At 33.1% G+C, this 12625-nt stretch overlaps 1 protein-coding gene across 1 annotated transcript; it reads left to right on the plus strand.

The window, feature by feature from the left end:
• The first annotated feature begins 247 nt into the window (after positions 1-247).
• On the plus strand, positions 248-9825 carry LOC115889395 (protein bunched, class 2/F/G isoform-like). The gene is made up of 4 exons (XM_030909375.1): positions 248-367; positions 564-670; positions 1008-2635; positions 6868-9825. Exons 2-4 carry the CDS (start codon positions 571-573, stop codon positions 7261-7263), a joined length of 2124 nt encoding a protein of 707 aa, XP_030765235.1. The 5' UTR covers positions 248-367; positions 564-570; the 3' UTR covers positions 7264-9825.
• Positions 9826-12625: the final 2800 nt, after the last annotated feature.

Here is a 12625-nt window from a genome sequence, read left to right on the forward strand (position 1 = left end):
TCTTCTTTTCAAAAAATAAAAATTTAACGTCTCTGTTATTGCTGTCGATTTCGCCAGTGTCTATCTTATATCTCTGACAGTAAAGGCACGTAGTCATATTACAGAAGAAGAATATTCAACCATATATAAATACATGAATTTAATCAAATCATATATAATTATGAAAATACGCCTGGTTGATCAAATTGAAAGTCCCTAGTAGAAATTAAATGTCAACGAGATATCAAATATGCGATTACTTTTGACAGCTGACAGTAACAACAATTGTCTATTTGCAAATGTCAACAGCGATAACGTAGTCGCCATTTAAGTTCTTATTTTGATGATATAAAAATATACATTTCTACCCTTTGATTATCATTAAAAGGTAAATTATTTGTTTATATTTTACTCTAATACTTGATTCTTTGTAAAAATAAGATAATTTATGTATATTTTACCGTAAATAACTGATGGACCAATTTTTATTGTTTTGACGTTTCTTGAGTTCAATTAAATTTATTTTTTAATTCGCCTCATAATTATCTTTAACAATTTAACGTCTTTTGCATCTTTTTTTATAGGAGCATTATGAGTACGGATCCTAGAAGATCTGATAAAATTCAAAGGTATGCTCCTAAGAACACTGCTAATGGTGAAGATCTAACTCCAGACTACATGAATATTATGGGTATGTGTTTTTATCTAATAAAAATTATGTTAAAGTAAAAAATTTGGGTTTTGTATATAGTTAATTATTTAATATGATTTTTGAGTATGTTTAAATTCAGGAATTTTATTTCGGATCATTTGGATGGACATAAAATGTGATTTTTTTTATTCATCTTAATATCTAATGTTGCTTTTTTTCTAAAAATTGGTAATATGAGTCACGGGAAATTAAAAATATTTTTTTTGTTTTATCTGAAAAATGAGACACATATTTCCTGGAATTTTTTGTCATATTGAGAGTGTGTGTGGGTACACATTAGGATAGACATTGTTAAGTTAATATTTGCATTCCGTAGGTCAGTCGCCGACCACGGCAAATGCAGCTGGCGAACCAGTAGAGAAACTACCAGATTCAGCTGTCATCGCAAATCTTCCGGCTCGTTCTGAAGGTGTTCAAGCAGTAAATAATGAACATACTGCCACAAGCAATGCCGCCAATGTGATACCCACCAGCCCTCAATATGGCGTAGCGATTATTCCGAATAATGCTACAGTCTCCTCCAGTGATACAAATACAGAAACAACGAACGTTTCTAAAGACACTGTTAGTGAAGCACCCTCCAAAACGTGTGAGGAGGTCAAAGAGGTTACCGCGACTCCAAGCAGGAACGATCGGTTTAAAGTGGTTAAAATTGCCAGTTTAGAACCGTTTAAACGCGGCAGGTGGAAGTGTATGGATTATGTAGATGAAGCCCCGCCCCCAAATATTGTAAACGTGAACGCGAACAAAGGGTCGGCGCAGTCGATGACCAACCCGCCGGTACCAAGCGGTGTCTTCATGCAAAGCCAGAGCTTACCACAGCAACAAATTCAACAAATGCTTATTCAAGGTGGCTACACTAATGGCACCCAGTTTTACTCCAATGTACCCACTCAAATGATACCTCAAGGTCAATATTTTTATCCTCAAGTCCCCAACATGCAAAATCAGTCAGTGCCTCAACAGGTAGCGACCAGCATGCCTACCCAGTTTATCAACAATCAGCCTTATTTTCCCCCTGGGGTTATGACCACAAACCCTGCCGGTTATACTATGCCACAAAGCTATCCTAATATACAGTACGTCCCAGTACCGACACAGAATAGTGCATTTGTTCCTACAAACCAACAACAAATTCATCTTCCAGCCAATTTTCAGAGTCAGTCTTACAGTAGTCAGCCTTCAGTATCAGTATCTCAGCCTAACGTCAATCAAAATATGGTCAATGGACATGCTTATCCTTCTCAGCAACAACACCATGAACCATCTCAACAGATGCCTCAGGGCGGAAACTTACCTAATCAGCCAATGAAGAATATGATAGTTAATACAGCTTCTATTAGTAATCAGCAGCAGTATCAGCAGCAACACCAACAGCAACTACAGCAGCAACACCAACAGCAACTTCAGCAGCAACACCAACAGCAGCTTCAGCAGCAACAACCACCACCACCTCAACAGAACCATGTAGTTCAAAATCATCAGCAGGTACCTCAAGCAAATACTGGAGTGGTACAGCCGCAACAATACCAACAAGTACATACTCAAAATGTAGGAGTGACTTATCAGCAACAGATACCAAATACCATTCCATCAGTTACGACGACTCAGGTTCCAGTGATACAAGGTAATCCGTCACAACCACAGCCAGTAAATCAGCAAGTTGACAACCACGTTAACACCAATCCTCAGTATGCGTCAAACGCCAACAGCGCGACTAAAGTAGTGGCACGGACAGAGAGCATACAAGAAGTGAAAGAGGCAGCTGGCCCTGCCGTAACTCCTGCTAATGTAGCTCCTCCAACCACCACAAGTACAGTTAGCTCAACGGAAATTGTTAATGATAATTCGGATGATCCTACTAAAAGTAATCCGGTAGTCAACGCCATCGATAACAAGATTGAACAGGCTATGGATTTAGTCAAGAGCCATCTCATGTACACAGTAAGTATTTTTTTTTATTTAAAACAACTACAATACATTACTTCTGAAAACAAAAAAAAAATCTCAGAATATTGACTTAATATTAATTTCCGATCACTTACAATCGATTTTTTACGATTTCGCCATTTATTTAAAAACTGACAAATAACCCGCTTGGCGCGTTCAGTGCGCCATCATGGCGCGTCCGGTGCGGACGCGGTGCTCCGCACCGCCTCAGCTATGGCTATGAAATAAAGATCCCTGTCATTTTATATGTAAAATTATATGGGAAATATCATCGATAGTCATTTTCAAGCCAACTGGACGCCGAATCTCGATCATACGGTACAATAAACAAGTGTTAGATACTTGGCGGTCGCAAATCGGTTTACTGTGCGCACGACGTCACCTGGGTACTAATTTTTGAATTGGCTGTGGCGGACTTTGAAGTAATAGTAGTTACGAATTTACCGCTCAAATGATTATTCAACATCACCTATGTATCAAAATTATGTACAACAAAATACATATATGTACATATTATATATGTATAAATGGGATGTTTGTGGGAATGCAATTGGGAATGTGTTTTCAAACAAATTTTCAGTTTTAATTGTACATATAAGTAGAGCGTAAAGGTGCGTATTCATTATCCGAACGAACGAACGAATGAAAGTGCGGTATATTTAGACGGGGACCGAACGCATGCGGCCGTTCGTTCGTTCGTTCGCTCGACCATCCGTTTCGAGTCGGTACATCAAAGGCGTTCGCCAACAAATGCCTTCGGTCTTCTCGTGCGGTTCTATCGTACGGTCTCCGTCCATACCACTAGCGAACATTCGTTCGTTCGTTCGTTCGTTCGGATAATGAATACGCACCTTAAATATTATGTTATTCTCGATTTAAACAAATATTCTTTATTAAATGTTTTTCTTGCACGAAGAATGTGATTGACGCTGACAAAAAAAAATAGTTTTTTCATACCTTATATGTAGGAAAAACGCGAGGAGAAAACTACCTATTTTAATTTCCAAGAAAATCGCTCTCTCAAGAAGTTGTTTAAAATGAAATTTTAAAAAAGAAATAAAGTAATAAAAAATATTACAGCTATGCGAAATAAAAGTTTTCAGTTCAACAGTCTGATTTATTCTACTCCTAAAAATTTTCACATTCCCTATATGGCTGGCACCACAGACTAATCTAGTTTGTGCTGGCACTAACAAAAAATCAGGCATCCGAATTTCATGTCATCATCTTACTGTAAACTTAAAAACACATTTTTATAAAGTTTTCCATCCCTCATTTGACCCCGAAATGAATGAAATAATGTCTTTTCTTAATTTATTATTTTATGTTTTTTTGACTCAGATGTAATGAATGTATAATTTTTCACTAACCACCCCGCTAACAGGATAATTAAAAAAAAAAAAAAATATATATATATATATATATATATATATATATATATATATATATACACCCCTATATATATATATATATATATATATATATATATATATATATATATATATATATATATATATATATATATATATATATATATATATATATATATATATATATATATATAATTATATATAATTATATATATTATAAATATAAGTTAATTTGTTTATTACTCGAGGCTCGAGGCAAGAGCTTTATGGTTGAAATATGGCAACCTCGGCCCGTTCGCCGCGAGACGACGCGGCGCGGCGGGACGAGTCGGCACAGCTTAGCTTAGTACTCATTTGGAATGTAGGCAGTGTTGCCATTCTGTTCCCCAATAAGTAACCGTCCAGTTAACAATCTGTATATACATATATTTTATATGTACTGTAAATGATTAAAAAAAAACTTTCTACAAATTTTCTGCTTAAAAAATATGTTTTATTTTTTATACTTCCAATATAGGTTCTATTCTGCTTTGTTTTGTAGCTACAGAAGGTTAAAGTCTTCATTTTCCAAACCAAACGCTTTTAGCAATTCGAAGGAAATTTTGAAAGTAAAAGTGCCACATAGTTTAATGCTAAAAAAGTGTCGACAAGTTCACCAAGGACATATCGTCCCATTGCCGCCAAAAGTCACTAACTTACTTTTTATCACTTCCGAGAAAAATGCGTCTAAAGATGAATTGCATTGCATAAAGATGTTATAGTTAGTAACTATTCGGTATTAAAATAAAACATAAATAGCCAGAAATCGTAGTTAATGACTTTTGCAATCGATTCTCCGCTTCAAAACATAGTTAGTGATTGAATTTGGTTGTTCGGAAAAATGTTAGTAAATGACTTTTGGCAGCAATAGGACGATATTATATGGGTTATCACTGGAATAATTTTCTAAAAAACATGGGCGCCATTGGCTTTTTTTTCTTTTTAACAAAACTGTAGACGTTTAATGCCGATAAAAATCTGTGTCTTGCTATTTTGTCGATTTCGGCCTCCTTGATGAGGTAAATGCAATTTTATTATAATAAAAATAAAATTAATAAATTGACTTTTTGAAATCTATGTATTTGTATATTAACACAGATGTTTAGTGCTGCTACCTTTGATTATAGAGGGTGCTACTTACAGCTAATTCAAAAAATAATGGTTGATAAGATAATTACAAAAGACCTCTTTTTTAAAAGTTGCACACTAGTGATGGGTATTACGATTCTTTTTAGTGACTCCTACGATTCGTTCATTTGAACGAACCACATGCACAATTTACGTTCCATAAAAACAAGAATCGTAAGTGGCACTATCTGTGATAATTTGGTAGGACAATTACTTAAGGGACCAGAAAAAGAAATATACACTTCTTTCATTTGTTTTTCAACACTTTATGACACTGGCGTAATTGGATTGATTGTTTTACGAATAATATTAAATTATCAATCCAATTTATATATACTGTTTTTTAAAGACTTTTTAATACCAGTTTAATATTTTTAGAGCCATATTTTAATTACGATTTAAAAATCATAATAAATATTATATAATACTGCATGATCGAAAATAGTCCAGTTGGCTTGGAAAAGAATATCGATGACATTCCCAATATAAGTTTACATATAAAATGACAGCGATCTTCATTTTATAACCATCGCTGACGCCGTTTTTTATCACATTGAGCAGAGGCCAACAATATTTATTTGGAGTTGAATAAAAACACGATTTCGTTTTTTAGTCCGACATTTACCTAATAGTCGGTAATATTATTTTAACAAAAATATTAACGTGAAAATTAAATACCTTACAGATACTCATCCCGTACTAAGCACAGTATAAATAAGTTTTTTTCTTGTAAATAACTTTCTTATCGTTTGCCTTTTATGCCCGTGATATTAGTTTATGGCTTTTGTTCAAGTCTAAATATTGGTGCCTGCATTTATGCCTATATCACCGCGCCGTAGAAACGAACGATCGCATTGTGATCCGATTCAATTCTCACGACTCATTTTTACGGCTCATCGTTCAAATCTTATGGATTCGTGCTGGCCACGATTCAATTAAACGAACCGTATTGTAAGCAGTGAATCAATTCTCACGACTCTTTGAACCCACGATCGCATTGTGATCCGATTCTTTTTTACGGCTCATCGTTCAAATCCTATGGATCCGTGCTGGCCACGATTCAATTGAACGAACCGTATTGTAAGCAGTGAATCAATTCTCACGACTCTTTGAACCCACGATCGCATTGTGATCCGATTCTTTTTTACGGCTTATCGTTCAAATCCTATGGATCCGTGCTGGCCACGATTCAATTGAACGAACCGGATTGCAAGCAACGAATCGAATCTCACGATTCATTTTTAGTACTCGTTCAAATGAACGACTCGTCCAATCTTTGCACACTGCTGCTTTGCGCAGAGCGACGCGGTCGACCTGGACGCAACAAAGGCGCGCGGGGCTGTTTGTTGGTGCGCGTTTGTGCGCTCTTAAAGAGATACACGTTAAAAGTAAAAGTACACGTTAAAAATGTTTTGTGCAGCTCAGCGCTACGCGGCGCGCCTGGTTTATGTCACTTCTCTGATTTGTTCTCGTAACTTTACTCGCATTCTAGAAATTTCTATTGGATATATTAACTTCTGTTAATATTTTTCCTTTTAAGTTGTCTATGAGAAAGTGTTTCTATGCTCTGTTTACATAAACCATTTCAATGGTTTGTCTAGTCGCTTCGGTATTCTTGAGTCGTGTACATTTTTAAGAAATATTGCTAGGACCCGCAACAACATAACTTTAAATAAATACCTTTTTTAGGTGCGAGAAGAAGTGGAGGTTTTGAAAGAGAAAATAGCCGAACTGATGGAAAAAATCCAACAATTAGAGACTGAAAACAATTATCTCCGTTCTCAGATACCAAAAGGGCCAACCGTTAACCTACAGACCGCGCCACAACAGCAACCGTCCAACGTGGCCGTGGTGAACCCCAGCCCTAACGTTATGCCACAGAATGCCCCCATAAACCCTACAATTGTTAATCCACAGGTTGTGGTTGTGCCTCAGCAGCAACACCAACCCCAACAGATTCAACGTCAACCCCAGCAGATTCAACCTCAACAGCATCAACATCATCCCCAGACTCAAATGGCGGTTAACGCCGTCGCTAGTCAGGTCATTCCGCCAAACAAGGACGCTACATCGGCCATACAATAATGGAGCAGCTACAGCCAGCCATCCGCTGGTTGTTCGACTTCTTAATATATAGAGCTTTTACTTTGTCGTGTATTTGATATTTTATTCGAGTTTTGACAAAATACGTGCGAGCAAAATATGCGTCAATACGTAAAGTGATTTTTGAAAGTTGTATGGATATTCAGTATATATTCAATTTTTTATCCGATTTTATATAAAATTCAATACTGTATCGATAATCGACATACAGAGTGTGCTGCATTTAGTTTTTCAGTAGTTTCATTGTAAACTATATCTATTATTTTAAACTTTGAAACTTTTCACGTTTGATAAAAGGCACTCCTTTTTAATTTTTTTTTAAAATTTTATTTTCTTTTTTTTTAATCTGCTATAGCCTTGAAAGTATTTAAAACAAAATTGCTATAGGATGTCTAGTTAAAATCGACATCCTGTTAACAAGAGAGTAATAATAATAAGTTTTTAAATAAACTCTTCTATATTTCCTCGAATTTCATCTGACATTGTCCCTGAATTTATTAATTACTGTCTCTGTTATTTATTAATATAAATAAAATTAATATATTGATGGAAAATAAAATATTTTTCAAATGTCCATACCACTTTAAGAAAACATGTATAATGTAATTTTTAAAAAACGACACCGACGTCATGAATTTTTACTACTATAGAAAACGAATTGTTTATTTTTCGTCAACATAAATTTATATTTTTTAGAGATGTTTTTTATGTTAGCCAACAGTATGAATATATTATTAACTACCTAAATTTGCAAACAGTTGGAAAAAATAACAGTGGCGTCCGTCTCGCCTTGGAAAAATTACATATATTTGCTATATATGCTATTTTAGGTTATGTGACGGTACGTTATATTGTTTAATAGGCAAGTTTTGTATTTATGAGAAATATAGTTTTTTTGAGAAGCAGAGTTTCTATATCTTAAAACTTGCACAGTATTAATTTATAATAATGTAGAACACTTAAAATAGAGTGCCAAAAAGGAAAACAAGTTCGTTTTTATTGGAGTGACACAAATAGATATTTGAAATTTATTCAAACAGAAAAATATGTCCTTTAAACATGTTGTGTATGCTTTATGTTTTGGTCACATCTTATGCTTTTTTCGCTAATAGACTACCTCTATACCCTATCTTACTACTAATATATTTTTATCTTCATACATAGGCAATAAACAGAAAAGAAATGCAATAAGCATTAACAATACTTATAAGAACTGCAATAAAAAATACATATTGTGGAATATGTTGAAGAAAAAAATGAAATAAGCAGATAGGATTATATAATTATATTTTTAAACAATTTCAGTATTTTTCCACCATCATTCAGATGTCATCTGATTTAGGCCCGTATTTATAGTCGCGTCTCGAACTGAGTCTCCGAAAAGACCGACAAAAATAACAGGCTTACTAGGCCCGTGTATACGGCCACGAAACGTGAGCCTGTTATTTTTGTGAGCCTTTTGTATCTCGAGACTGAAGTCGCGTTTTAAGACTCGTCTATAAATACGGGCCTTAATGGATTGCTCTTCAAAGTAGGCTTGGGAGTCACATTTCAATTTGAAGTTTGCTATGCCTATCTATGACAGCATATTAAGCTCTGCTCCTCAAAAAAATATTACTATACAAGTTTATATAAGGCTTTGTTTTAATTTTATAAATAATATTATATAGAATATATTTTTTTTAGATAAATAGCTAACCTCTTTAGAATATTAATAGTGTAGGCAATATGTTAGCTCTCTTTTTCTCAACGAAGAAATATAAAATCATGTTACTAGTAAAAAACATACGGTCGAAATCAAAAACGGCTTTTGTTTCGATTATGAGGGGTATACTGTATGAACAAAAATTCATTTAATAATCATGAGGGTTTTAACATGTTTTGACAGTATAGTGAACTCTCTTCTGTCAGTATCAAAGCCTACTTGATTATAAACTGTCATAATATGTCGGGTATCAGTATGTCTTTTCAATTACATTATCATAATATATTTATAAATATATTTTTTTCAATTGTACATTATTGTAAAGTATGTAAAATATTGAAATGATGTGTAGCCAAATTTTTATTTGGTGCTAAATGAAACTGTGATTTATAATACTTTTAAATTATCTTTACGTTGGTTCTATTAATTACGGAAAATGGCAATTGAATATCACTATTTTTATATTAACTCGTCTGTCCTACACGTTCCTTGGATTGGATCCTCTTTTTCATTCACTTAGACTTTTCAAACATTTTTCCGTAAGAAATAACTTGGACTGGATAGAAAAATAATCTTTTACGGAAGTTATTTTAATCTTAGAAGCTTATAATAATATTATATGTTTTTTTTATATAAATAATAAATAGAAAGAAAATTTGTTGACGTGCGCAAATTAACTAAAAATCGTTAAATTCAAAAAAATATTTAGGGAATCACCAGGCCTGTTAGAATTCAATCATATAAGCATGAGGAACAGTTGTATTTGTACAACTTAATAGGAGATATCTATATATATGTGTATTGTATAATCATAAAAATATATATCTATACTTAACTAACTGGTGGGTCTTGTTTATTTTTCATTCTCTGTGAGTGGCAGCTCGTGGTAATTTGCAAATATGTAGAAAATATAACACGCGGTAGATTTTCTAAAATTTTCTTTCACCCGACGAGTCGCCACTGCTCCTTTCCTAAGTGTTTTTTTTCTGATTTTTTCTGAATATGGTTCTTATCACATAATTTTTTCAAATATTCCTAATACGTACCGTACGAAAGTGTTTACAGTCTTTGTGTTTACCACGGAATATATTATTTGTATCCACTGTCAAAATTAAGTGAGAAGAACTATATCACCATTAGAAGAACACGGATTGCGAGACATTCTATTTTTGTTATTTGTAGGTATGGTCTTCAGCATGTGTGGTCTAATGATGCGTATGAAGTGGTGCGCATGGGTAGCATTATATTGTTCATGTATCAGTTTTGCGAGTTCCCAGCTGAGTGACGACACAAAGCAGGTATAATTTACCTAAATATAGTCTGTCCAAAACGAGAGGATACTTGACAGTCTGTTATTTTAATTCACGTGTAAATTGCAATTTCTATTATTTCTCAGATGTCGTCTGTTGAAATCTTCTCTGGACTCGTTCGACATACTTTATGTATAGTTTGTCCAGCAAATGAACGTATGACAGTTAAACTGTCAGAAAAACAGCTAACTGTCATTATAATTCACTAATATAGTATACATATATTCTATATAGAAAAATATATTATTTCGACGGATGACATCCGAAAAAAATTTTTCTGTTATATACAGGGTGGCGTATCACAAGGAGAGTGATAGTAATTAATTTTGTGACCGTATGTAGATTAATTTAAAGCAATTATTTAAATTATATAGAATTCTGCAGGGTAACTACCCTATACTGGGTGCGTCTCAAAAGTGGCTCACCCCTAAAAGTTTTTTTTATTTTTTCAGATAAAGAAAACGAGATTTGGTATCTTAATGTATGACATAAATTAGGCGTTGATTGACGTATTCAATTGTTTTTGGTCACTTCCTGTTTCACCGGAAATGACTACAACTTTTGATTTTTAAATGGCACCCTCGGTATATTTTTTTTTATATCACTTTGAATAGAATGGCATATCATGTATCAACTTTTGACATTTTCGCTTGCAAAAAATCGAATCGAAATTTCAGTCTAGAGTGCCATGGCTGTATTAAAAACACTAATTATTAATCAAGGAGCCTTGGAAAAATAATTTTGATCGTCTAGTGTTTTTTGTGTCTTGTCCTCGCTGGTTAAAAGATGCCCTATTATATCTCATTTTTTTCAAACGGAACAAGGGTGGCTCATTAGCATATTTGGAAAAAGCATTTTTTTACGAATAATTTGGTACCACACAATTGGTATTTCGAGTCAGATTGTCGTTATGAACCACATTTTACTATTTCAAATACACTATATGTACATGCGAAAATGTAATAATTCTATTCAGAGTATCATTTTCTAGGTATCGAATAAATTAAAAAAATGCCAAGTGTGTCATTTAAAAATCAAAAGTTGTAGCAGGAGACCAAGTGACCAAAAACAATTGAATACGTCAATCAATCCTAATTTATGTCATATACTAGCATACCAAATCTCCATTTTTTTTCTAAAAAAATAAAAAAGTTATAAGGGTGAGGCGCATTTGAGACGCACCTGGTATGTATTTCTATTCAGATTGTCACTTCGTCAGTCCTGTCGAGTCTCAATGTTTATAGTTACCAGAGTAGTTACTAAACTTTGATATTTTTTGTATTTTAGTTTGCCAATGTTACATTTCTCATAAACAAAACAAAGTTTTAATGCACACATTTAAGAAAAAACATTGAATGTATGCATTCTACTGTATATTTAAATAAGTTATAATTCTTATCCAAGCGTGTTTACCAATGCCTATATGGTTTTATTACCACTATTGTTTTAAAATATCGAATAATAAAGTTTTGAAAAGCTTTGAAAAATATATATGAATATAGCTTTGAAAAATATATATGAAAACATATCTGAGATCTTTTTCTGATGAATATATCGGTCATTAGACATTACTAAAATATTATTATTTTTTGCCGCTTGTTGCCGCTTTTCTCCTAATAAATAATTTTAATCCCTCAAATTCAACATAATCTTTTTAATAAGATTTAGTATTTTAGTGTAGTTTTGTACATACCAAATCTCGTTTTTTTTCTGAAAAAAAAAAAAGAAATTTATAGGGGTGAGCCACTTTTGAAACGCACCCGGTATATTAATTGATTATGAAAGTATCTAGAATTGAAATATCTAGGAAAATCTTTGTCGGAGTGGTAGGCAACCTTAATAATATTTTTAAGAGACTGAATTCTCCATTGAATATCGGAATAATATATTGATGGTATGTTCCATTTGAAATAAAAAAGTAACATGCTTTTAAAAGCGACCAATGATTTATTTTTTTAATCCAGCTTTTATTGAAATTTAAAATGTATATTATATTCATCATTTTTTGAAAATGTTAAATATTTCAAAAACCTTTTATTTTAGTCATATGCTTCTCTAATGAAACTTACCTTTATTTTATCTTAGAATGCAAAAATTAATTAATACACAGTGTGTTTCATTACAAAAAAACACAAATACTAATTCATTTTTAATTAGTCTCCGTTGGATTAACGCAGCAGTGTTTACAAAAAATTGAAAAAATAGTTTTTTTTTGTAAATTATCTTACAGTGACGAAATACCCAAGGAAATTTCACGTGTAACTATTTTTAGGATACTACACCCTGTAGAACTACATATTTTTTTAAAAATGCTCTAATTTAACATACA

The sequence above is a fragment of the Sitophilus oryzae genome, unplaced genomic scaffold (genome assembly GCF_002938485.1).
Source record: "Sitophilus oryzae breed Bouriz unplaced genomic scaffold, Soryzae_2.0 scaffold_813_pilon_pilon, whole genome shotgun sequence".
Taxonomy (NCBI): domain Eukaryota; kingdom Metazoa; phylum Arthropoda; class Insecta; order Coleoptera; family Curculionidae; genus Sitophilus; species Sitophilus oryzae.